Raw genomic sequence first — 22,678 nt, 5'->3', positions numbered from 1 at the left:
AGCTTATGCTTTTAACTCTCCCCTTTATGAGAAAGGTGCGCCCAAACACTCGTGAACAAAGCTGCAAGTGACGCACCGCGCTCGCTGTCCTTTCACAGGCTCCTTCTGTCGAGACTTCCCTGGTGGCTCAGACGGGAAAGAATCCGCCCGCAACGCAGGAGACCCAGCTCGATCCCTGGGTCGTAAGATCCCCTGGAGAAGGGAATGGGCTTCAGTGAATGGGGTTGCAAAAGCCAGACACGACTGCGTGCCTAACAGTATTCTTCCGTGAGCCGGACACGACCGCGTGACCAACAGTATTCTTCCGTGAGGTGACAGAACCCTGACTCCCTGACTACTGGAGGTACCGCCGCTCACCGAGCCCGCCCAGACGTGGGTCTGGAACTGGACGGGACCACGGAGAGTGGGCTTTGAGGCCTCGACTGCCATTCGTGGGAAGGGGAGGCTCCCTTCCGGGTGGGTAGTTAATGGCAGAAGGTATGCTAGAGTTGCTGCAGAACATTTTTGTCACCACAAAGGGGTCATTTGCCTGAGAAAAGTAGCAAACAGGATAGCAAAACCAGAAACAGAGATTCTAATAAGGCATCTATATGCCAATAAAAATTAATTTAAAAAGAAAAAAAATGGAGATTCTAGCCTGTGTTGTCACATATAGCAGCCACTCGCTCCATGTGGCTACTTTAAGTAAATTAATTAAAACTACACAGAGTTAAGGGCTTCCCAGGTTGCACTAGTGGTGAAGACCCGGGCTGCAAAGACCCGGAGACTTTGAGACGTGGGTTCGATCCCTGGGTCAGGAACCCACTCCAGGATTCTTGCCTGGAGAGCCCCGTGGACAGAGGAGCCTGGCGGGCTGCAGTCCTCAAGCAGAGCTGGACACGACTGAGCGGCTAACACATGTGCGCATCGTTAAACATTTAGTTTCTCGGTTGCACCAGCCACAGCTCGGACACCTGTGGCTTCGAGGCTCCCGTTTGGATCAAGCAAATACAGGCCGTTCCCCTCACTGTATTAGGTTCTCCCAGACGCACTGTTAACATATCTGTGCTTAAGTTCTAGCCCTGACTGTTCAGCTCTGTGAACCAATAAATCTTTTTTTTAGTGAAGCAATTGGAGCTGGGTTTACGGTATTCATAATCAGAAGACTCCAAACGTGGGAGTCTCCCGTTAGCTCTCTGGAGAACATGACCACAGGATTTCAGTTTCACTGGGGTGGTTTCTTTCCACTCAGGTCAGTGCCAGAAAAAATAATCACTGGGTCCACAAAAGTGCTTAAACAAATGGCACTGAAGAACATCCATGCCATTTCATCATTTTTCTATTGTTTCCCCAATTAGAAAACAATTAAGAACGTGGATTGAATGGATCTGAAAACAGATGCCTTTCCTAAGTCCCGTGGGTGTTTATCAGCCTAAGAGTAATTAGAATAATGGAAACACACAAGAATAGAAGTTTTTTAAGTGTTTTAACGTCAATAATATTGAAATAAAATGACACGATGTGCCTCCTGGCATGGTAATATGAGGATATAACATCGCATTCGTAGTGTTCTTGCCAGATACTTGAATCTAATTATGAGGAAACAGACAAACTCGAATTGAGGGACAGTCTACAAAACAATTTGTCTCTACTTTTTGAAAAAGGTCAGAAAGCTGAGCAACTATTTCAGACTAAAGGAGACCAGAGATGTGACATGTGAATGCAACGCCTGGTTCGGGTTAGATGCTGGATGGAGGGAGGAGTTCTCTGTAGAGGACGTTATGGGGGCAACCGTTGAGACTCTAGTACGGCTTTTGTGTAATCCATATGACTGTCTCAGTTAGATCTTTTGAATTTGATAACCAAACTGCAATTGTATAAAGGAATGCGTGGGAGAACATCCTTGTTCTCTCATGCTTGTCTTCAGGGGCTCAGGGGCTCTGATCTCTGCAACCAGTTCTCAGATGTTTCAGGAAAAACAGAGATAAAACAAGTGTGGTATGATCTGGGTGGAGGGTATAGGCTGTACTTTTCATGCAGCTCTGTTCTACGTTTGAAATTATTTCAAAATAGGAAAGCAAGCAAGCCATCAATGCAGTGCTTTTTTCCCCACCTGGAAAAAAATAGCCTAGTATTTTCCATGGCAAATTTCTCAACTGGAGAACAAAGTGCTTCACAAGTGCTTGTCAAAGCCATTATACTACAGCATCCTTAATACAGAGACTCACATCACACTTAACATAGTTTGTGTCTGCTCTTCTGGCATAATTAATAGCAAATCCGTTCACTCTCAAAAATGTCCCAATGTCAATTATAGTCACTCTTACTTTCAGCCACTTTCTTTTTTGTAACGAAGTGTCGTATGAGTCAGTATGCTTCATGGAAAAAAAGAACTTTAGCATTTTTTAAAAAATGAATTTACGTATTATTTGTATAATGGAAAAAATGTTACCTTTACTAATAATATCTTAAATAACTTTGCTATCCATCCCTGGGGATTACAGCAAACTAGATAATTATAATGAACTAGAAAAAAAGATTTCCTATTACACGGAGAACTGAGAGCTTTTTAAAACGGAAAGGCACCTAAATACAGCTTGTAAATAAAATACAAACTCGTAACATGAATTTATAAAATACACATCAAATGTTGTAAAGCAGCTAGATGAAGACATTAGCTTTTAAACGTCAAGACTTTCCACGTCTTCTAAGGTGCTCCCCAAACTGTTGAGACCTCAGCCACCAAAGTCACTGACACACACACATAACTCTTAAAGTTTGGTCACCCATAATTAAACCTTTCATCAGTCTAAAAGATGGGAAAACCAGAGCAAATGCCATCACTAGCTGCTGCTGACCGTTAATTCAAGCATGTTACGGCACATGACCAGAAATGGGTTGGCTTTTCCTTGCACGTTTTTCTTCCTGGTCCCCACCAATGGATGATGTGTGGGGTCTACGTACATGATGTTGAATTTTTACCTAGCGGATTTGCTGTTTTTAAACTGGGGGAAGGAATTGGTTGTCATCCTGCATGCTGCCTGGCAGAGAAGTTAGTGCAGAGATCAAGCTAGCCAATTACAGGGTGACTAATTCGGAATTAGAAATGGCTCAGGAAGAGGGTGTGTTTTATTTCGGGCCTTTTATGATGTTTAGTATAAGTTGAATCCAATCCATATAGGCAATACCTATACCTAGGGTGGTGATAAAAAGTGTAACTAAGTGAATTTGAATTTGAAAGAGAAACTGTCACTTTAGAAACAACTTTTGTCTAATTTCAAACAATCAAACATCTAAGTGATAATTCTGGGATGGGTATCATGTATAACCTCTTACATTCTCTGAATTTAACCACACTTTAAATGCCCTAACCCTAAGCTGGGCATCGGCAATTACAGTGAGGAGTCCTAACCAGTGAAATTCTAGGTGTTGAGCTTTTAAAAGTTAAGAAAGCTAGGATCTTGTTATAACGTAGCAATTTTCTCCCTTTTCATTTTCTATTTCAGGTGCTTGCTAAATACTCGTTGGGTGACTTTTCATGTATTTTTGCAAACAAGAAAGCAGCCTTTATACAAGTCTATCTTTATTTGTAAAAAATAATATACAACTAAAGCTAATTTGATTTTTAAAATCAAAGTTCATTTAGTGATAATGTACATTTTATAATAAAATTGTAGTAAAATACTGACATTTGATAGTTTAAACAAAGTATCATTCATGTAAAAATCATGTTGCATGTAAAATTTAATTAGAAAATTCATAGTTCACAAAAGTACATATATTTTGTTGATAGCTCATGAGGACATTATCATAAACTTACTTAAGATACAGAACAAAATTCACAGTTAGCTTGACATTTAGTACTATAAAATTTTAAGGTGAATCCACGGATATTTTTGTTAATAAGGTACACTTGAAACAATTCAGACTACCAATGAATTGACGTTTTATTGTATAACCAAGATCTGTTGGTTTTACAATATGTCTAGTAATCAATCACTTCACCAATAATTTCAATGAGAGATCCAGTTGAAAAGACCACTGACATATACTTCTGGGGGGACAGTTAAAATAAGAAGCACTAGCAGCTTTGATTTCCATTTTCATGAATACATACAAGACAGATCTATATTTTTACAGTTAAAAGTTGTTCAAAAAGTCAAGCCCTGAAGTATTTCTTCCCCTAAGAGAACAGTTCTGATGTTAAAACTTTGTTAAAAAAAAGAGAGAGAGAGAGAAAGAGAGGTAGTATGTGAAAGTATTTTTACTTAAAATGTTGAACCCCTGCACCGCTCATAATATAAATGAAATGTAACCTTCTACTTACTAACATTTTGCCATTCAAGAGTTAAGTTTGTAAAACTCAACAGAATGTTAAACCTGGAATGCCATTAAAAAATAGTGGTTAAGTAAGTGGAAGAATTTCTATGAATTCAACAAAAAGTACACGGTGTTACCTAACATTGTGCAGTTAATGGTTTAGTGATAATGTTTAGTGGTACGATGTGAACAAAATACGTTGAAGTATTCTGAGTCCAGTGATCTTCATTTAATCAACTTTACTTCGTATACTTTTACCATAGAAAACATCCTTCAAAACGGAGTCATTCGATTCTTCATTGTTTTACTAGCACACAATTGTTATAAGGTATCCATTCTAGCCCTACCATAAAATTAATCAATAAATAACTCTGAGCGCAACATCCGTAAGCCAGGGAACTCGCGTAGTTCATACTATTCTCAGTCTTTATATACAAGCTACGTAGTGCCTGTGCACCTCATACAACGAAACCAGGCAAGGAACGAAAAGTTAGCAGCCTTACTCTTACCTTGTTCTAAGTGGATGCATCACAAAGTAATAAATAGCCTCTTAACATTAATCGAGATACACTCTACCTGTCAAAGGTGAATACTACATGCTTTCCATAAAGTGTAGGCAGTGTTCCTACAAACCCCACTAAGGAAAACCCAAAACTTTCATATAAAAAGTGCACAAGGCTGTCCTGTGTATAAAAATCTCTTAGTTTGGGTGTTTTTTTTTTTTTAATGAAAATCATTCACACTACTCAAACACATTAAAAGGGTATAAAAGCAGACCAACAAAATACACAAACAAGAAAGGAATGATTTCCAATGAGATTCGGAATGAGGACAAGAAGACATGGGAGAGAGTCTCCCACATCAGCAGGGGCGATGGAACTGCCTTTCATGACATCTAAGGGATGCCTGAATGGAATGAGTTTGTAAATGTGGAAGTCACAGGAGGGACAAACGCAGATCTGATCGATTGTTAACAGTTTCTTAATTCAGGAACATTGCTTCAGCGCTTTGTAAGTTGAAGCAGCCCCTAAAAAACAGTTGGTTTGATTTCTTAGAAAATGAGGCGAGGGGGGGAAGCATTTGGAAAAACTGTTACAATTAGCAACAGAGGAACAACATTTAAAAAGTCAAAATAAAATATGGGCATATAGGAGCCAAGGTCCCCAAACTACCGAATTGACAGACTTCTTCACATTAGAAATTAAAAAATATAGTTAAGGGAAAAATTAACCAGGCTCTGCACAGCAGGTTAAATATGCAACCACTTCAAACGGAAATGATCTAGTCCTTAGGGTGTTTAGTTCTGGGAAATGTGCTAACATCCAGTTCTCTATAGACAAAATAGCAAAAGCACATCATTTCAGTAGCAAAGGCCCCTTTGTTTTAGACTTGAATTTACCTCTAACCCACCAAAGTTTATATGAATTATCAAACTACTATTTCAATAACATTTTAAGCTTGCGAGATATATATATTTATTTTTTTTTCATGCCTATCCCAGATCACTTGTTCAGAGGTATATAATGCTTGCAACTAGCCAAATTTACAGAGAGCCTCCGTGGCATCCTCGTTCAGAAGACATTCAAGCCGTGATGGTCTCATAGTGTGATGACCGTTCCATCTTCCTCTAAGAGTTTCTGATCTGGAGCACGCGTTTCGAACTCGGTGCCGGCGCCACTCGCTACTGGTGGTAAGCTCACTTCGTTGGCAGGGATGAAACCGTTCTGCCCAGATTCGAAACTGAGCTCTACCTGCGTGAGCGACTGCAGGCTCTCGGCGCTGGGCGCTGCCCTGGGGATCTGCCGCGGCTCCCCGCTGTCCTCGATGACGATGTCCTCGTCGTCGTCGCTGTCATCCTCCCCCGGCTCCAGGCTGGGCTCCGGCGGCGGCGCGCAGCTGGGGAGGCTGGTGTCGGTCGACTGGCCAGAGCTGCCCGAAGTCCGACTGTTCCGGACGACGTTGTTCCTCTGGTTGGCCGGCCGCACGGTGATGATGAGGTTGCGGCTGTTGGCGATCATCATGTCGGTGACCTGGTCGAGGCTCTTCCCGGAGACTTCGATGCCGTTCACCTCCAGGACTTCGTCATTGACAGCCAGCAGCCCCGTGCTCTGAGCCAGGCCCCCCGGCACGAGTCTGGAGATGAAGATGCCCGGGACCTTCTCCAGGCCGTGCGGGGTCACCCGGACGCTGGCCCCGTCCCGGATGTAGAAGCCCAGCGGTTTCTCTGTGCCGTACTTGTAGAGACGCACCCGGCGGTGCGTTTCCGGGAGAATGTCCACGTCGATGATGGAAGACACAGGTCGGAAGTCCTGCGGCAGGCTAATGACGATGTGCGGCTTTTTTCTGTGGTTGTCGGGCCGCAACACGTTGGTTAGAACATTCTTCTTCTTGATTAGTGTGTCTGTACCAAAGGCACTGTAGTCTGCTTCTTCTGTTCAAACAAATAAAATAAAATAATTATAGGAATGCTGTGAAAGTACACGTTTATCTATGGTGGAATCTGTACAGAAAGGGCAACTCAAAACATATTTGGTACAGAAACAAAACTCGTTAAATATTAGCCCGTTGAGTGAACTCCGGAGTTGGTGATGGACGGGAGGCCTGGCGGGCTGCAATTCACGGGGTCGCAGAGAGTCCGACACGACTGAGCGACTGATCTGACCTGATCTGATCTGATAAAAAACGGAGTGCAGTAGGAAGACACGCTGTGCCAGGAAAAACCACTAGGGGGCCCTCTCAAATAGTCCCCGTGAAATTACCAGAAGTTGACGTTAGGTTTTATGAAGCTCAAGGACTGAAACATTAAATACGGCAAATGAATCTCTGATAAGCCTCACACACACATTCTCGACACCATTTATAACAAGTTACTTACACTGTATTTTCCCTACATTTGTTCAAAACCCTCCAATTTGCATGTTTATATTTGACTTAATGACATGAAATTGGACACTTCTGAAGCTCAAGTACCTGTTTTAGAGGTTGGGCAGACTGTACAGGCAGATCTCTTCTATGGTGCCTCACAGATAATTTTTTTTTTAAACAAACAAGGTCTGTGGCAACCCTGCATCAAGCAAGTCTATCAATGCCATTTTTTTTCAACAGCATTTGTTCATTTCGTGTCTCTGGGTCACAGTTTGTTAACTCTCTCGGTATTTCAAACTTGTGATCGTTGATGTCACTACCACAAAAAGATGATGACTCACTGAAGGCTCAGGTTACGTTTTTTTTTTAAGCAAAAAGGTATTTTAAAATGAAGGGTTTTTTTAGACATAATGCACTTATTTGAGCCAACATTCATGTGACTCACTCCATTGAGATAATCGCTTTATTGAACCCACAATATATCCAAGGTCCGCCTGTAATTAAGTGTAATGGATAATACACATAAAATCATAATGAAATTAAATGAACGTGTATCAAACACAGAATTCTGGTCTTCTGCAAGTACACTCTCCCTCAGTTTTCTGGGCAAGTTCTTAATCTTTCATTTTCCCACTTTTCAAAGAGGCTGAGCCGAGACAGACACAACAGGTAGGGGGCTCTGGCAAAGCTGAGCGCGCCTGACCCGATAACGGGTGTGGCTTCTCTTGCTCCAGGCAGCTTCTCTTCAAGGACTGTAGGAATCTGTGTGGCCAGTCCAGCTTGTCAGAGAGTCTTGTATTTTTACGTTTAAAAAAATCTTCCCATTTTAAAATGCTGCACCCAATTAAATAACAACAATAACCTGTTTAAGCTAAGTAACACCTGGGAGTGGGGAGTGACTTACTCTTCAAGTCAGCCATTGATTATTTCTGAGGTCAAACAGGGAGAACGGGGCACTAAAACGCGATCTTCTTAAATCGCGCAGCTGGAGGCAGACAGCCTACAAACCACACGCCTCGTCAGAGGACGAGGAAACAGAACTAACAGCAGGCACAGAAGGGGAAACCATGCTTCAAAAATTACTAGAGTGAGGGTAAACTAAAAAGAATCTCCAAGGATTAAAAAAATTAATACGAATTTAAAAAGACAAAAGTACCCCCAAGATCCCAAGAACTAAAGTCCTAGTCTCCACCAACGCTACAGAATGACAGGAACATCACCAGCCTGTGTCTGCAACACGGCTTCCATCTCCAGTTTCTTGTCCCCTGACTCTCAGCCTCCTTCTTGATGACTATTATTACCTTTACTTCATAGGAAATTAAGGGTACAAATAGGAGTACAAGTTGGAGAAGACTCTTGAGAGTCCCTTGGACTGCAAGGAGATCAAACCAGTCAATCCTAAAGGAAATCAGTCCTGAATATTCATTGGAAGGACTGATGCTGAAGCTGAAGCTCCAATACTCTGGCCACCTGATGCGAAGAGCTGATTCATTTGAAAAGACCCTGATGCTGGGAAAGACTGAAGGCAGGAGGAGAAGGGGATGACAGAGGATGAGATGGCTGGATGGCATCACCAACTCGATGGACATGAGTTTGAGTAAACTCTGGGACTTGATGATGGACAGGGAGGCCTGGCGTGCTGCAGTCCATGGGGTCGCAAAGAGTCGGACACGACTTGAGTGAACTGAACTGAAGGGTACAAAGTACGTTACAGGCAGAAGATGGGCCCAGTTTTCTGACTAGACGGCAGTGTGCACATTCACGTCATACAGTGAATGCTCAGTGCACACTGAGAACTTCAGCGACATTTTCTCGGGGCGCCGGAACACGCCTCAAAAGCTAGTTTCAGAGAAATGTACAAGACCAGGGGAACTTAATTTGGGGGCACTTTTACCACCGGGGATAATTGTGCTTCATTTATGGAGAAAGTACTTACACTGTGTTCTTACAAAGACAGAAATTTACTTATAATTTGGCTTGGGAAATAAATCCACTGACAAAACAATCTTTTGGGCAAAATGTGGCCAAAAATCTATCAACAATCTTCTCCTGACTGTGTTCATTCAGAACTGGATGTGTCATTTTATAATCAGTTAAGAAAGCTCACACAATTTTTATGTGGGAAATTTCAGACGATACAGAGAACAAAACCAAGTTGCCTACATACCTACTCATGGGAAACCTGACCAAAAGCCCCCCCCAATCTGCATAATTTGGCATCGCCTCCAGACTCTGTTTGAATGCTCTCTGCTAAATTCTCAAAAGCAATATGCCCCAGTACAAAGGCACCTTTGTTCCCCCATCTAGCTAATCAGTTTCCAGCCACTGGGAAAAGAAATATTTTGGCGGAAAGCCAGGGTGCAGGGTGTCGGTTTAAAGTGTAAAGGTGAACATGTACAGGGACCAGGGCTGACGCTCCACCTGAGCACGTCTGTCAAAGTACAAAACTGGGAACGGGACCGGGGGTTGGAAACCTGGCTCATGGCAACCTTTCACTTGCATAAACCCAGGCTGACGCAACAGCGCGTGATACAGGCTCGTGCAGCAACACCTCACCTATCCCGAGCCCAACAAGCTCAGCTCACCGAGATGGATGAGGGCCTCCACCTGGAATGCCGCCGAACAGCCGGGCTGGATGTCTCACTTCTTACACACAGAAAGCTCCTGTGCTTCAGTCACCGAGAGGGAGCCCTGTGGGCCCTCCCTCTGAGCCTCTTATTATTTAAGCATTAATCCCCAAACCCCTGGCTATGTCATTCCTCAGCTGAGTCATGAGTCAGGACTGAGGGTCCACTAGTGAGTGGCAGGCACAGATAAAAAACAGAAGCCTACAGCGAATATAAAGCAAACCTCAAAACGAACAAAGTATTTCTATAAATCCCAGAAACGTCCCTGCACAGTTAGCAAAACAGCGACCATTCCTGGGAGAGTCATCAAGAAAGTTTAAGACTATGATCCGTTTCAAGTTCTGCTGGAAGACAAGGAAGAATGAAATAGTTTGGGGAACTGTTCTAGTTAAGGGGTGGCCAACCTTTTTCTACAAAGAGTTGTACCATAAATATTTCAGGGTCCTGTAAGTCACATGATCTCTGGTGTAAAAGCAGCTGCAGGCAATACAGAGGGGACTGAGCATGGGTGTTTCCATGAAAACTGTTACAAGACAGCCAGCAAGCCCGAGTTTGCCAGCGTTTGTTCTCATCCAAAATGATTAAAATGAAATACATGTGGCAGCTTTTTAAAAGGATTAAACGTCACTCAAAGCAGTATTCACGTTCTGCAGATCCCTTCAGTTTCTAATACAAGGAAAATCAACCACCAGCTACTTAAGAAGCACCTACTGCCTCGTGGCCAAGCCTTGCGCTCTGTGCCACAGATCCGACACAAGCTGTGCGGAGGCCCTTTGCTTTCCAGGCGTTTACAGACTAACAGAGGAGCCGGCAATTAACCGAGAACCGGAAACCACCATGATTACAGAGATGCCAGGAGCTGTGAAGTACCCTGGGTTGAGGGAGCCTGTCAGTGGGTGTACAAGGGCAACGCCCACCTTGCTCAAGGAAGTGAGGCTTACGCTGAGACTGGAAAAGAAACAGCAGCTCACCGGGTGGGAGGGAGGGAAGAACCTGCAGGCGCAGCCAGCCTCCGGAGAAGGTAGGCTGGGAGGGGAGCGGGGAGGAGCTAGAACCAAGTCAGCAGACAGGGCCCTGCAGACACCGGCCCCCCGGGGAAGAGGGGAGGGTTCCAGACTTCAGCCTAAGGCCAAAGGGAAGAAACCCCAAGGATTTTCTGGCTGCAAGCTGGAGAAGGGACCTGCGGGGCAAGGTAGGAGGTTACTGCGGGTGATTCAGGATGGCACCTGGCCTGGAGCAGAGGCAATGGGGATGGGAGATAAGCCTGAAAAATAATTAGAGCACAGTTTCAATAGGCTTGGTGACAAACTGATTGAAAGAAAAAAAAAGTATGTGTCAAAGGTGACAGCCAGGTTTCTGACATAAGCAACTGGTGTCATACTGTGAGATGTTTCTCTACAGTTTCTTTTTATTTTACTTAATTTTATTTCTTTTGTTATTTTTTTTTACAACTATTAAAATTATTTTCCTTAGGCCATTTCTGAATTAAACCCAACTCATTAAAAGATAACCTTAAAACACATCTCCCAAGTCACATCTACTGCACGGCACAGTTCTAAGAGATGGCTGAAGGGCCACCCGGTTCCAGGTATCTGGGCCATAAGGCCATGTCCTGAGGCAGATGAGGCTTAAAGCAAGACCGGCAGTGTCCCCAGCATGCTCCTCTGATGAAACCTGCAGTACACCCATGTTTGTCTGATGGCATACAAAAACAGTCGGCAGCAGTGCGGCAAGGAGCTGTGATGTAGGTATCCTGATCGGATCTGGCGAGGAGTCCACGCCTGTCAGTGGGGCTCAGACCTGGCTGATCATCATCAGGACGGGATGGGAGGCTTTTGAAAAAATACACATTTCCCTGGCCGTCCTCCAAACCTACAGGGATGACCTGAGTACTTTTACTGTATTTTTTTTTAAATTGGAATACAGTTGTTTTTCTTTTAAAGGTGTAACCTTTAAATATTGTCTAAGATTGTTTTCCATACAACCACCTGTACAAAAGAAGGAAAACTCTTTTTCCCTCAAATAAATGAGGAAATTCTAAACTCCAACAGGGCAAAGGGGGCTGGCAAAAGACCTGGGAATCCTCTCTGAAAATAACTTTTAAGATATCAGGTTTTTCTGTTTTGATTCTTGCTTCCACGATAACAGCCCTAGAAACAGTGCCTAGGGTTTTTCGCCTCTAATGATAAACTACTGTAAAACATAAAACTTTTCAAGATATGCAACAATGTGACCTCCAAAATCATGCTATGAAGTGGTTTATGCCTTCAATTGTGAGCTTTCACTTCAAAGAAACCTTATTTGATAGAGTGTACCAAATTTTAACAGGTCACATGGTTTCAAATTTTAAAATTGTGTTTCTGTCTGTCTTTTTGGTGCCATATCAAGTGCAACCCACTGCCCTGCTGATTCCTAAACTGGAGGCCACAGACCAGAAAAACAGAAAACATGTTATCATTAAGCAATAAAATGTAACCATACTTAATATCATGTTTTATATTAGCTTCCTAAATTTAATGTTCATTAAAGATTATGCAGAATCAGCGTTCTACTTAAGCATCTGTCCAGCTTTGTTTAGAAGAAAAAAAGTATCGCCACGAACTATAGGGCACTGCTTAACTCTGTAAGACCACAAATACCTTAACGCTGCCTAAGTAAGGTGATCCCAGGTCTCCGGGGGGCAATCTGGTAAACGTGGGCGGTGGGGGCCCTAGTTGGGGTGGCCGGAAGAGGCCCCTCTGAGACAGTCGCCCGCACCGAGGCCTGAGGGCAAGGAGGCAGCCTCCGGCGGAGCTGCAGGAAAGCGTTCCTTACAGAAGGAACAGCACGCGCAGAAGCACGGAGGCCGAGGCAAGCTCACCCGGCCGGTGGGGTTGGAAATCAAGGGGGCTGTCGTGGTTCTGGAGAGGAGGAAGGGGGAAGAGGAGGCAGTGGGGCGGGGCTGTCGTGGTTCTGGAGAGGAGGACGGAGGAAGGGGAGGCTGTGGGCCCAGATCAGGAAGGTTCTTGCTCTGCGTGCGATGGGAGCTACTGGAGGGTTTTAAGTGGGAATGAATTGACTGACTGACTTCTCATTTTTTGCTTAAGTCATATCTGTATTAAACGTAACACTTTTAAAAACAAAACTCTTCTGCTGAACACACCGCATTTTTCTAAATCCAACTCTAAGGGCTATGAATCCTACTGACATTTGCCTCTACTGCACAGAAAACTTCTGTTGACTGTGTTTACTTCAAAAGTCCCTTTTTGAAGAAGGGACGAGCAGAAGATAACCACCCTTAAAAGAGGTTAGGATTAATCCTATGAGTGTTACAATGCCAGTAACATAAACATGTGATCGTATAATCCACAGCCTATAATCTTTCTAACAAAGGGGATAATCCAACAAGTTTGTCAGATGGCAGTAGTTTAAAAATAGTCATTCTACATTTAAATACACTTCCAAATAGCAAGTAAATTTTAATGAAAATTACAACCGCTAACAAGGAAGGCCTTTTATTCAACAATAATGATTTAAATCATTCTGTTTAAAATGACGAGTTCCACCCACATGTGCCGTCTTTCCTTCTCCAACATTCTACGCATAGCTGTCTAATAACCAGCCCTGGTCTTCGTCTCTGCTAGCTTTTCTGTCTACTCCCAAAACTTTCAACTATCGCTTTCTGCAGACTTTCAACTCTTTGCCCACCATTTCTGATTTTGCGCGTTGACAAGGCTGAAACTCACTGGCCAGATAAGCTTTTTTTCTGGCCTAAGAGGAAACCAGTTTTCTTTCCAAGTCAATCTCTCTTCCAAACTATGCCTGTTTTATGGCCCTGTCCCAGCGATCAGGCTCCAGTCCAGGAAGCTATCTTCTGCTGGACTCCTCCTCAACTCTCTGACATCTGGTGAGGAGCGTGGTGCCTCTCAAGTCCTCCCCTTTATCTATCTCACCTCGTCTCCCGCTGGGGTGGAAGCAGGCAGCATCTCTCAGCTGCCTGCTCCTCACTCAGATTCATTCAGAGTCTTCCAGAAGTAACATCCTAACTGTACCAGGCTCCTGTCACTTACTGAGGAAACGTATCTCAGGTGTCTCTGGGAAAACGAATTTGTGTGATTCTATTTGGTAAACAGTCAAGTGGTACAGACATAAGTTACCCTACCTACCCTCGGAGGTTTATTCTGTTGGTGGACTTGAGTTCCTCCAAACCCAGAAGCAAAGATACACAATCAGTGGAATTTCAGAGCCCTGGGAGTGGTCCACCGCTTATCAGCTGGTTTGCAATAAAGTTTCGCCTTCAAGGGTCATCTCGGCCCACTCTCTCACACTGCGGGCTGGGTCGGTTTCCAAGCACAGCCAGGCCTGAATCACCCACCAGGACTGGGCTGGAGGCTGTCAAGCTGCCTTTCCAAACCTCCTCATTTTCCCAAGACAAAAGCAGCAGCAGCATGCATGGCGCCCAGCTACAGGCAGACACAGACACTCACACATGCAAGAGGCCACAAAGTTAAAAAAAATTTTTAGGACTTTTTAAAGTCAAAATACACTGCAGTGCTTGCCATATACAGTGGTTATTTTTTTTTTTTTTTACAGTGGTTATTTAAAACGTTCTTCTGCAAGACCAATTATCAATGTTTACATTCCTCCAAAATAATGACTTACTAATTTTCCAGATAATTAACTGATTGTATTTTCTGTGAGAAACACCTTAGAGGAAAGTGAACATTTAGTGGAGGCCTAGTGCATGCCATGGCACTGCACTGAGCTCTATTAAACCCCCGAGCAATGCTATGAGATGGTATGTTCATTCTACAGATAAAGACATTGCAACCCAGAAGAGTAAACAGCTTTCCTTCAAGTACCTAGTAAGGCCAGTCCTCTTGCCTGGAAAATCCCATGGACAGAGGAGCCTGGTAGGCTGCAGTCCATGGGGTCGTAAAGAGTCGGACACGACTGAGCGACTTCCCTTTCACTTTCATTTTCAAGTACTAAACACAGCATTTCAAAGTCGAGACCGACTCCCTGTGGCCCATGAATTGCAGCCCTCCAGGCTCCTCTGTCCACGGGATTTTCCAGGCAAGAATACTGGAGTGGGTTGCCATTTCCTCCTCCAGGGGATCTTCCCAACCCAGGGATCCAATTCATGTCTGTTGCATCGGCAGGTGGGTTCTTTACCACCAGAGTCACCTTAGTTGCCACCAAAAAGGGAGAATGTTTCTCTGACTCCAAAGCCACACTCTTCCTACCACATCTTTCTGAATGGACAAAATCACATTCAATGTAAAGATTCAATATGCTCCTAATTTCCATTAAGAAAAAGAATCTAAGGGTTTACAAAGTAATCAAAACTTTCTAAAGTGCACTTAATTAAGTGTAAAGATGTTAATAAACCAATAATACCACAGATGTCTTAACTCGTTAATTTGGTAACAAGATTCACACAAAATGTCTAATTCCTTAAATTTGTGGCAAACTCTGTATATCCTATCAATGAGGAATTAACAACTTCTAATTCTCAAACAATGTCTCTGGATGTTGGTACTTACCCTTTTTCTGTATAAAGATCCTAAGCAGTGGGTTGGCCGTTGAAACAGCTTTGTGATAATTGTCGTCATTATTTATAGGTAGTAAATCGCCATGGATGTCTGCATAGCCTACTAAAACGTCAACATTGGGTATTTTATGAACATGTTGCAGTAATCCATAAAACTCCTCAAACTTTCCAGGTTTTGACCTTTCCAGCGAAAACCGACGAAATTCAGCTCCAAACTACAAACAAACATATTAATTTTAAAAAAGGTAACAGGATCCAATCTTATAATGCATGACATAGAAAAATTCACAGATGCAAGTTTCCTTTAATAAAGAAGACAGCCACAGTTCATAGTCAGAAACCTCACTGAAAGTGGAGGTCTCAGTCGTGTCTGACTCTTTGCGACCCCATGGACTATACAGTCCAGAGTATAGTCCAAGGACTATACTCTCCAGGCCAGAATACTGGAGTGGGTAGCCTTTCTCTTTTCCAGGGGATCTTCCCAACCCAGGGATCGAACCAGGTCTCCAGCATTGCAGGCGGATTCGTTACCAGCTGAGCCACCAGGGAAGCCCCTAGAAACCTCATTATCTGGAGATAAAACAGCCTAGGGAAGACACAGAAATGTGCCTCCTCACTGCTGCATCTCTGAAGGGCATTCCCTTCAAGAGACACAGGCTCAACTGAATCCCCGGGGTACCCAGGCCTCACTGGGGACTGTCCTGCAGAGTGAGTCAGCTCAAACAAGTCCTGTCTGGAGTCCAGATGCTGACAACAGTCTTCCCTCCTCACTCAGGCCACAGGGTAACAAGGATGTGCCTAAGTCTCTATTCTGACTGTCAGCAAAAAGCATCTAGGTTTCCTCCTCCATAAAAGGAGTAACAACTTCACAGGAAGTGGCAGGAATTAACTGCAGCATACCCAAGTAGGACTTTGAACTTCTTGGCATTAAGGTACCATATGAATGGAGGCATATTATATAGAAGAAATAAATCTAAAGATAAGAAGTGTCTTCCCTATGTTAATCTTAAAAAAAAGGCAGTTTTATTAATACATTAAATATATGTCATACAACTATCCAATTAGTGCAGAAGTGTTTAGTGCTTGGCACAGTGCTAGGCCCTAGAGAATGAAAGGCTCGGGCCTGCACCCGAGCTCAGCAATTAGTGGGTAAAGAGAATAATTACATGAGCGGTATTAAGGAACCACACAAACAGGGAGGCCGGCACTTCCATCATACCCAGTATTTATCTTCACAATTCTGATACTCACGTCTGCTTCCCTACTCTAGAATCCAAATGCCACGTGATTTCAGTGGTTCTTATCTGACATGAAGGACTGGCTTCATCCAGTCCATAATGAACAGGATCTGTGACTTACTCTGAAACTAATGTGGAAACCTAAGAAAGATTCATCAGCCTTCCTCAAAAAGTGCCCCAGTCACACAAGTTTGGGAAATGCTATGTAACTATAATCACGCTCTTGGGAATCACTGGGCAGACCAGTTATTAAAGACGAGGTGAAGCCCTGGGGTTGATGAAAACAGAAAAAAAATTTTAAACTGTTTGCCAAATGTGTTTGACCACTGAATTCCTTTTTCCTCTAAGTATCTATTATTGGATAGTAACACTAGTTGTACTACCAACAGGGCCTTAAACATCATGCAGAGCAAGTCCTACTGGAATCATGTGGTTACAAATGTGTCCATTCCCTTCCCCAAGGATCCCATGGGCTCCCTGGATTCACCACTCCTGTTGCGGCAAAGAAGTTTATCCGCCTTGCTTATACCCATTCTATTTGCTCGTTTTCAATTAAAATGAAAACTCAGTAAAACCACCTCTTACTTCTAATACATTAAAAGTTTCCAAAACACATTCCTCAAACGTAAACACTAACATTTGTCAAGAAAATAAGGTGACTCACACCTAAAGCGCTCAAAAAGTTTAGTCACACCTTCACGTTTCAAAGTAAATAAAAACTGGGGAACACCCTTCATATCAGAGTCAGTCTTATGATGTTATCAAAAGTCATAGTTTCTCCTCCGTTTTCTTTATCCTGGTATCGCAACATCCCAGTGCTTCTGACTCATCCCCAGGTTTCCCACTTCCCCTGGTGAACGGGGGTAACAGCTGATAATTGGGTATTTTAGGGCTGCAATGCTTTTGCTAAAGCTTGTGAATAAAAATTCTTTGCTCGACTTTTTCTCTTGCTTAAATGTTATGATAAAAACAATGGGAAATTGTAAGGCTTCACAGTAGATGTGCCCTTTTGCAAAGTTAGCAGAAAAAAAAAAGAGAAATTGTTATGCTTCTTGCAGCAGAACAACAGGATTAAGAGAACTTTTTACTACATGAAGAAAAATACAAAAATAGAGATAAAATTAAGACCCAATCAACAACTATTAAAACTTTTTTTAGCCTGGTCTAGTTTGGCCTGGTCATGGGGATGGACACCAGCCACCCAGCATCTTTTGGTACAACACTCTAGAAATGTAAACTTGATTTTAGGACTGGTTCCCCATGAATAATAACCAGGAAATGTACAGCTCCATGACTATTCCAGGTCTTTGATATCTAAGACTGTTGAAGGACATCACCTTGATTAAGAGCTCTCTCAACTCTACAGATACAGGAAGATAAATGTTACCAAAATGTTACCATAAAGAAAAGTCACATGGTAACTGGTATCACAACTTAACTATACTTATATTTGCACGATCCATTACTTTATTTGTACCATTTTCCCCTTTCCAGGAGCAAAGATATGACATTGACAACTTGCTTTTAATGCAGAAGAAAAAGAAATCCTGAAATGTGGATCTGCATACCACAGAGTTGGGGTCACAACCTTGTCATTATCAACTTTGTAAAAAGCTGTAATATCACCACCAAAGCAGTGAAAACGGATGTATTGTTTCACCCATCTGTCCAAATACTGTTTAAATGGTGAAGGTGTCAAGTGCTTTTCTTTAGCCCCTTAAAAATAAGTGTGCAGTTAAAACACAAGGTGTCAGAGACACACTAGAAACCGCACCTCCCCTGGGCCTGTTGATCAGCGGCTAGAACACGAGTGGGACCCTTGACTCTGTTTAAGAGATACGGTTCACCAGAAGCGCAGTAGAGCAGGCCAAACATATAATGGGCAGTGTGGGAAAGATTCACAAGCCAGTTGACAGAAGAGACGCACGGAAAGCCTGAAATTCTAGTCCCTACACGCTTGAGGTTTCCTAATCTGAAAGATAAATTACCATTTGACTGTATTCATCAGAGCACCTAGAATCCCTACTCATTTTTTTCCTATGATAAAAAGTAAAAGACCTGCTACCAAGATTAGGACCATGAACTGAATTTTAAGATTACGCAATATCGTGTTTTTCTTTTCTTAACCTCAACTCCCACAAACCCAAACTAGATTTATAACAGAAATGCTGTGAGAAGGTTCAACCATTGGGCACGGAACCACTACTGCCACTATATGCTAGAGGAAAAACTCTCTCTATTTTGTTATCTTAACTCTTAGTTCAAGCACGTCACTTCAATTCGCTATGGCAATTCCATGGAGGACACAGGAGACAGTGTATTCCTGAACCTGCTATATTTCTGTTCTTATTAAGCAGAAGGGCTTTTAAGATTAGTACGTACTGTGATATGAGTTAAGTTGAAAATAATGTTTTAAAATGTTAAAAATGAATGCAGATCTCAGTTATGGCAACTTACAGGACTTCGCTTATCAACTTCAGATAATAAAAACCCTTTTACCCCAGAGAGCCTTCCTTACTCTACTTCACTGAAAATCACTCCTTGATTTTGCATTCTCCCTTCTACCCCATCCCCGTAATCTTATACTCGGTAAGATTTATTTTTGAAGTTGATACGCTTTTCCTTTTTTCCTATTCTTCCCTGTGTTTTGATCTTCCCAACTCTTATTTTAAATGTTCACGGGCTCAGCTCCATGTGCTCTCTTTGGTATTCCAGAAGGCCTAAAACTTATCTTGTAAAAAGGGCTTTAAGGTTTTGTCACAAAAAGCAGAGCTTGTTGAAGTCAAAACCTTTCTGAGCCCCTGTCTTCTCCGAGAATCAGACTAGATTATCTAAGTCCCTTCTGGCTCTTCAATTCATGAAATGCTTGCTTGAGAATGTTCTTGGGGCTGCCGATCATCTTCAAATTCCAGCTTAAAACCTCCTTTAGAAAGCATTCCCTCACTAATCCAGATACACTGTCCTGTTCAGGGAGCCTTGCAATTTAGGAATTCAGAGGATACCCACACGTTGTCATCAGCAGATGGGCATACCGTTGGTCAAGAGGGAAAACACTTGACTTGAAAGAGTAGCAGGATGGAATGAGAAGGGTATCCAAACTCAAAACTGTGAAGTGCCACTCACACGAAAGGTGACAGCGTTCATTTTACAAGATTCAATGCATACCAAAGTTCGCGCTAGAAAAATCCCTACAGGAAGCAAAAGCTAACTTTTACATTTGGGTGAGTACGGGTGTTTCAAACACTCTTCCCTCACATGCCAGAAGGCAGAATTCCTCCAAACCTTTCGTACCACGCTGCGCTCGCTCAAATGCCCCCCCATCCTCGGGTATGCCTTGGGCCTGACTCTCATCCTTGAAGGGGAATGATTTCTTACGGAAGGGGATTAATCGCTCGGCGGGGCTCCTGCCTTACCTGGGGGCGGGAGCGGACACAAGGCCCCCCATCCTCGGCAAGTTCATTCCCCACCGTCTCCAGCCCCCAAGTCCCCCCAGAGCGGCCCCGGCGGTCCCAGACACCCGGCCAGCCCCTGGGGGCCCCAGGCGCAGTCACTGCGGCCCCCCGCCCCCGGGCTCCCCCAGCTTGCCCGGGCCCGCGCACCTTGCTCTTCACCTCCATGGTGCCCAGGCAGCCGCTGCCCGCCCCGTGCCGGTGGCCGCGGTTCATCCTGAGGCCGGGCCCGCGGCGGCCTCCTCCAGCCGGGCCGCCCCTCGGGGGCGCGCGGGGCGAGTGCGCGGCCGGCGGGCTCGGGGCGCGGCGGCGGCGGCGGCCCGGGCTCCTCCTCACAGGCACCTGCAGAGGCGCGGCCGCGGCTCGCGTCTCCGCGCCGGGCCCCGCTCGGCTGGCTCCTCACGCAGCGGGACCGAGGGTCGGACTGGCGGCGCGGCGGGCGGGGACGCGGAGCCCGCCCTCCCGGCCTCAGCGGCGGCCGCGACGGCGGAGGCGGCGAAGGGGGCGGAGCGGCGGGGACACGCGCCGCAGCCTCGCTCTCGGCCGCCGGCCCCGCGCGCGCGCGCTCCCTCACCTCGGGCCGGGCCGCCGCCGCGGCGCGTGCGCGCGCTCACCTGCAGCCTCCGCCGAAGCTTCGGCGGCCCGCGCTCCGCCCCCACCCAATGGGAAGCGCGCACCTGCGCCCGCGGAGCCAACCAATCGGTACCCGCCTCGCGCCGCGCGGGGGCGGGGCCTCCTGCTCGAAAAGCCCGCCTGCCGCCGTTCGATTGGTCCCGCGCGGCGAGGGAGGGGTGGGATCACCTGAAGCCGAGAGGGGCCCTCCGGACCCCGCAGGCGAGCTCCAAAGCGCATGCGCAGGCCCTGTAGTTTCCGCCCAGCGAAGGCCGGCCGGAAGCGCGAGCGCACCTGGAGACGCGCTGGGATGGGTGGGCCTTTTGCGCGCGCGCGGGTGCGCGCCTGGTTGCTCTGGACCCGGCCTGAGCTCGCGCTCCGCCGGGGCGTGGAGCACGCTTCCCAGTTGGTTGCCGAGCGCCGCGGAGCTGCCGGCTTTCTGCACCCTCTTCCGCCCCTTCCACTTTGGGATGCTGCAGCCTCCAACAACGCCCCTCCATCATCCATTTGCGTCCTTTAGTCGTCTGGCTTCAACTCGGTTGCAAAATTCCAGTTTTCGCTCCTCTGCAACAGTAACTGGAGAAAAATCTCAGGGCTCTACCGGCTTACTGTCGTTGGTAGAGACTTTCTGCAGTCCAGTCAGGTCCCGTGGGGTCGAGTGGGCGCTGGGAGGGAGGGGAAGTGGGCAAAGGCCAGGAATGGCTCCTCGAAGGTCTGTACTTCTAGATCGGCCCTCCAGGGATTCCCCGCCCCCTTTGTCTTTTAAATTTACTTTTAACCTTTGAGGATCTTTCCCTCCCTCCAGCCATTTCTGTGCTATTCGCTGTGTCTACCAGTGACAGCCGCCAGATTGTGTTTGTCTCTGTCCCTCCAGTCGAATGACCAAGCTATGTTCTTGATAACAAGACTGAATCCTTCTCTTTAAATGCCCAGAGCCGGGTTTCTCCTCTCAAGGGATCCTTTGCAGCACTGCCAGTGCTGGGGTGGTGAGGAGGAGACCCCCAGGACCCCCCACCCACCTGCAGAGGGGCTCATCACAGAGCTGTGGAACTCTCCTGTGAGCTGGACCTGGGCCTGCGGGGGGCAGTTCTAACCTGAAATGGCCAAGAACAGCTGGCTAGGGTGCCGCATTCCGCCGGAGTGCCCTGGGCCTTCCTCACCCTGTCTCTACCTTCATCCGTCCTCACGCGGGCACCCCTCCTTCCCAGCACTTTTGTCTAGATCCAGGTTCCCCATGTATTCCGGAGAAGGACGGCTGTGAAAGGCAGCGACCCCTCTGCTTTGCTCACTATGACTCCGAGTAGTAGCATCTGCCTGAGTGCCCGCAGGTACTCAGATCTGTCTCTGCCGGGTGCTGGACCTGGGGAGGATAGTTTCTCCATATTTACATAGCCTCACCTGAGTTCAAAGGTGGGCTTCTCATCTTCCCCCTCTGAAGGGTTCAGTTCACCAAGTATTCGTGGGGGAATTCAAAGTTGTTCTGGCCATTTTTGGTGGAAGTCCAGAGGGAAGGGGCACCATCCCACGCCGAATCATTGTAAAATCTGCCTTTTCTGCCTCCTGTTCAAAAGCACCTGCTGTGTGACTCAGGCTACACTGGACATGAAGTGTGGTGCTGTGATGGGGCAGCATGGCAGTTTGGTCTCAAGGCCTCTTAATACTCTTAAAAATTATGCAGGGCCTCCAGGTATTGTGTTTATGCGTAGATTTGTCTTTCAACAGTCATTGTATTAAAATGAAAACTGTTGGGACTTCTCTGGCAGTTAAGTGGTTAAGACGCCTGGCTTCCAACACAGGGAATGTGGGTTCAATCCTTGGTTGGGAAACTGTTTAATAAGATCCCATATGCTGCACGAGCGTCCAAAAAAAATACAGTTACATTTAGAAAACAAAGTTAAGTTAAACTGAGAAATGTTTAAAACACAAGGGCGCACAAGCACGGGGACGTCCCTGGTGGTCCAGTGGCTAAGACTCCGGGTTCCCAGTGCGGGGGCTCTGGGTTCAACCTCTGGTCAGGGAACTAGATTCCACGTGCTGCAATTAAGACCCTGGTGC

At 45.4% G+C, this 22,678-nt stretch overlaps 1 protein-coding gene across 1 annotated transcript; it reads right to left on the bottom strand.

The window, feature by feature from the left end:
- Positions 1 to 3,705: 3,705 nt before the first annotated feature.
- Positions 3,706 to 20,542, bottom strand: PARD6B (par-6 family cell polarity regulator beta). The gene is made up of 3 exons (XM_070801879.1): positions 20,162 to 20,542; positions 15,317 to 15,539; positions 3,706 to 6,730 (listed from the first exon to the last, which is right to left on the bottom strand). The coding sequence occupies exons 1-3, from the start codon at positions 20,225 to 20,227 to the stop codon at positions 5,898 to 5,900; spliced, it is 1,122 nt and encodes a 373-aa protein (XP_070657980.1). The 5' UTR covers positions 20,228 to 20,542; the 3' UTR covers positions 3,706 to 5,897.
- Between the last annotated feature and the right edge of the window lie 2,136 nt (positions 20,543 to 22,678).

Source organism: Bos indicus, chromosome 13 (genome assembly GCF_029378745.1).
Source record: "Bos indicus isolate NIAB-ARS_2022 breed Sahiwal x Tharparkar chromosome 13, NIAB-ARS_B.indTharparkar_mat_pri_1.0, whole genome shotgun sequence".
Lineage (NCBI taxonomy): Eukaryota > Metazoa > Chordata > Mammalia > Artiodactyla > Bovidae > Bos > Bos indicus.
The sequence above is the reverse complement of the archived record's forward strand: the minus strand, read 5'-3'. Positions and strand labels throughout refer to the sequence as shown.

Coding starts and splice junctions, on each gene's coding strand:
- PARD6B (XM_070801879.1), bottom strand. CDS start 20,227: ATGAACCGCGGCCACCGGCACGGGGCGGGCAGCGGCTGCCTGGGCACC. Junction 15,540..20,161: donor CCATGGAGGTGAAGAGCAAG/GTGCGCGGGCCC, acceptor GTTTGTTTGTAG/TTTGGAGCTGAATTTCGTCG. Junction 6,731..15,316: donor GATCTTTATACAGAAAAAGG/GTAAGTACCAAC, acceptor TTGTTTGAACAG/AAGAAGCAGACTACAGTGCC.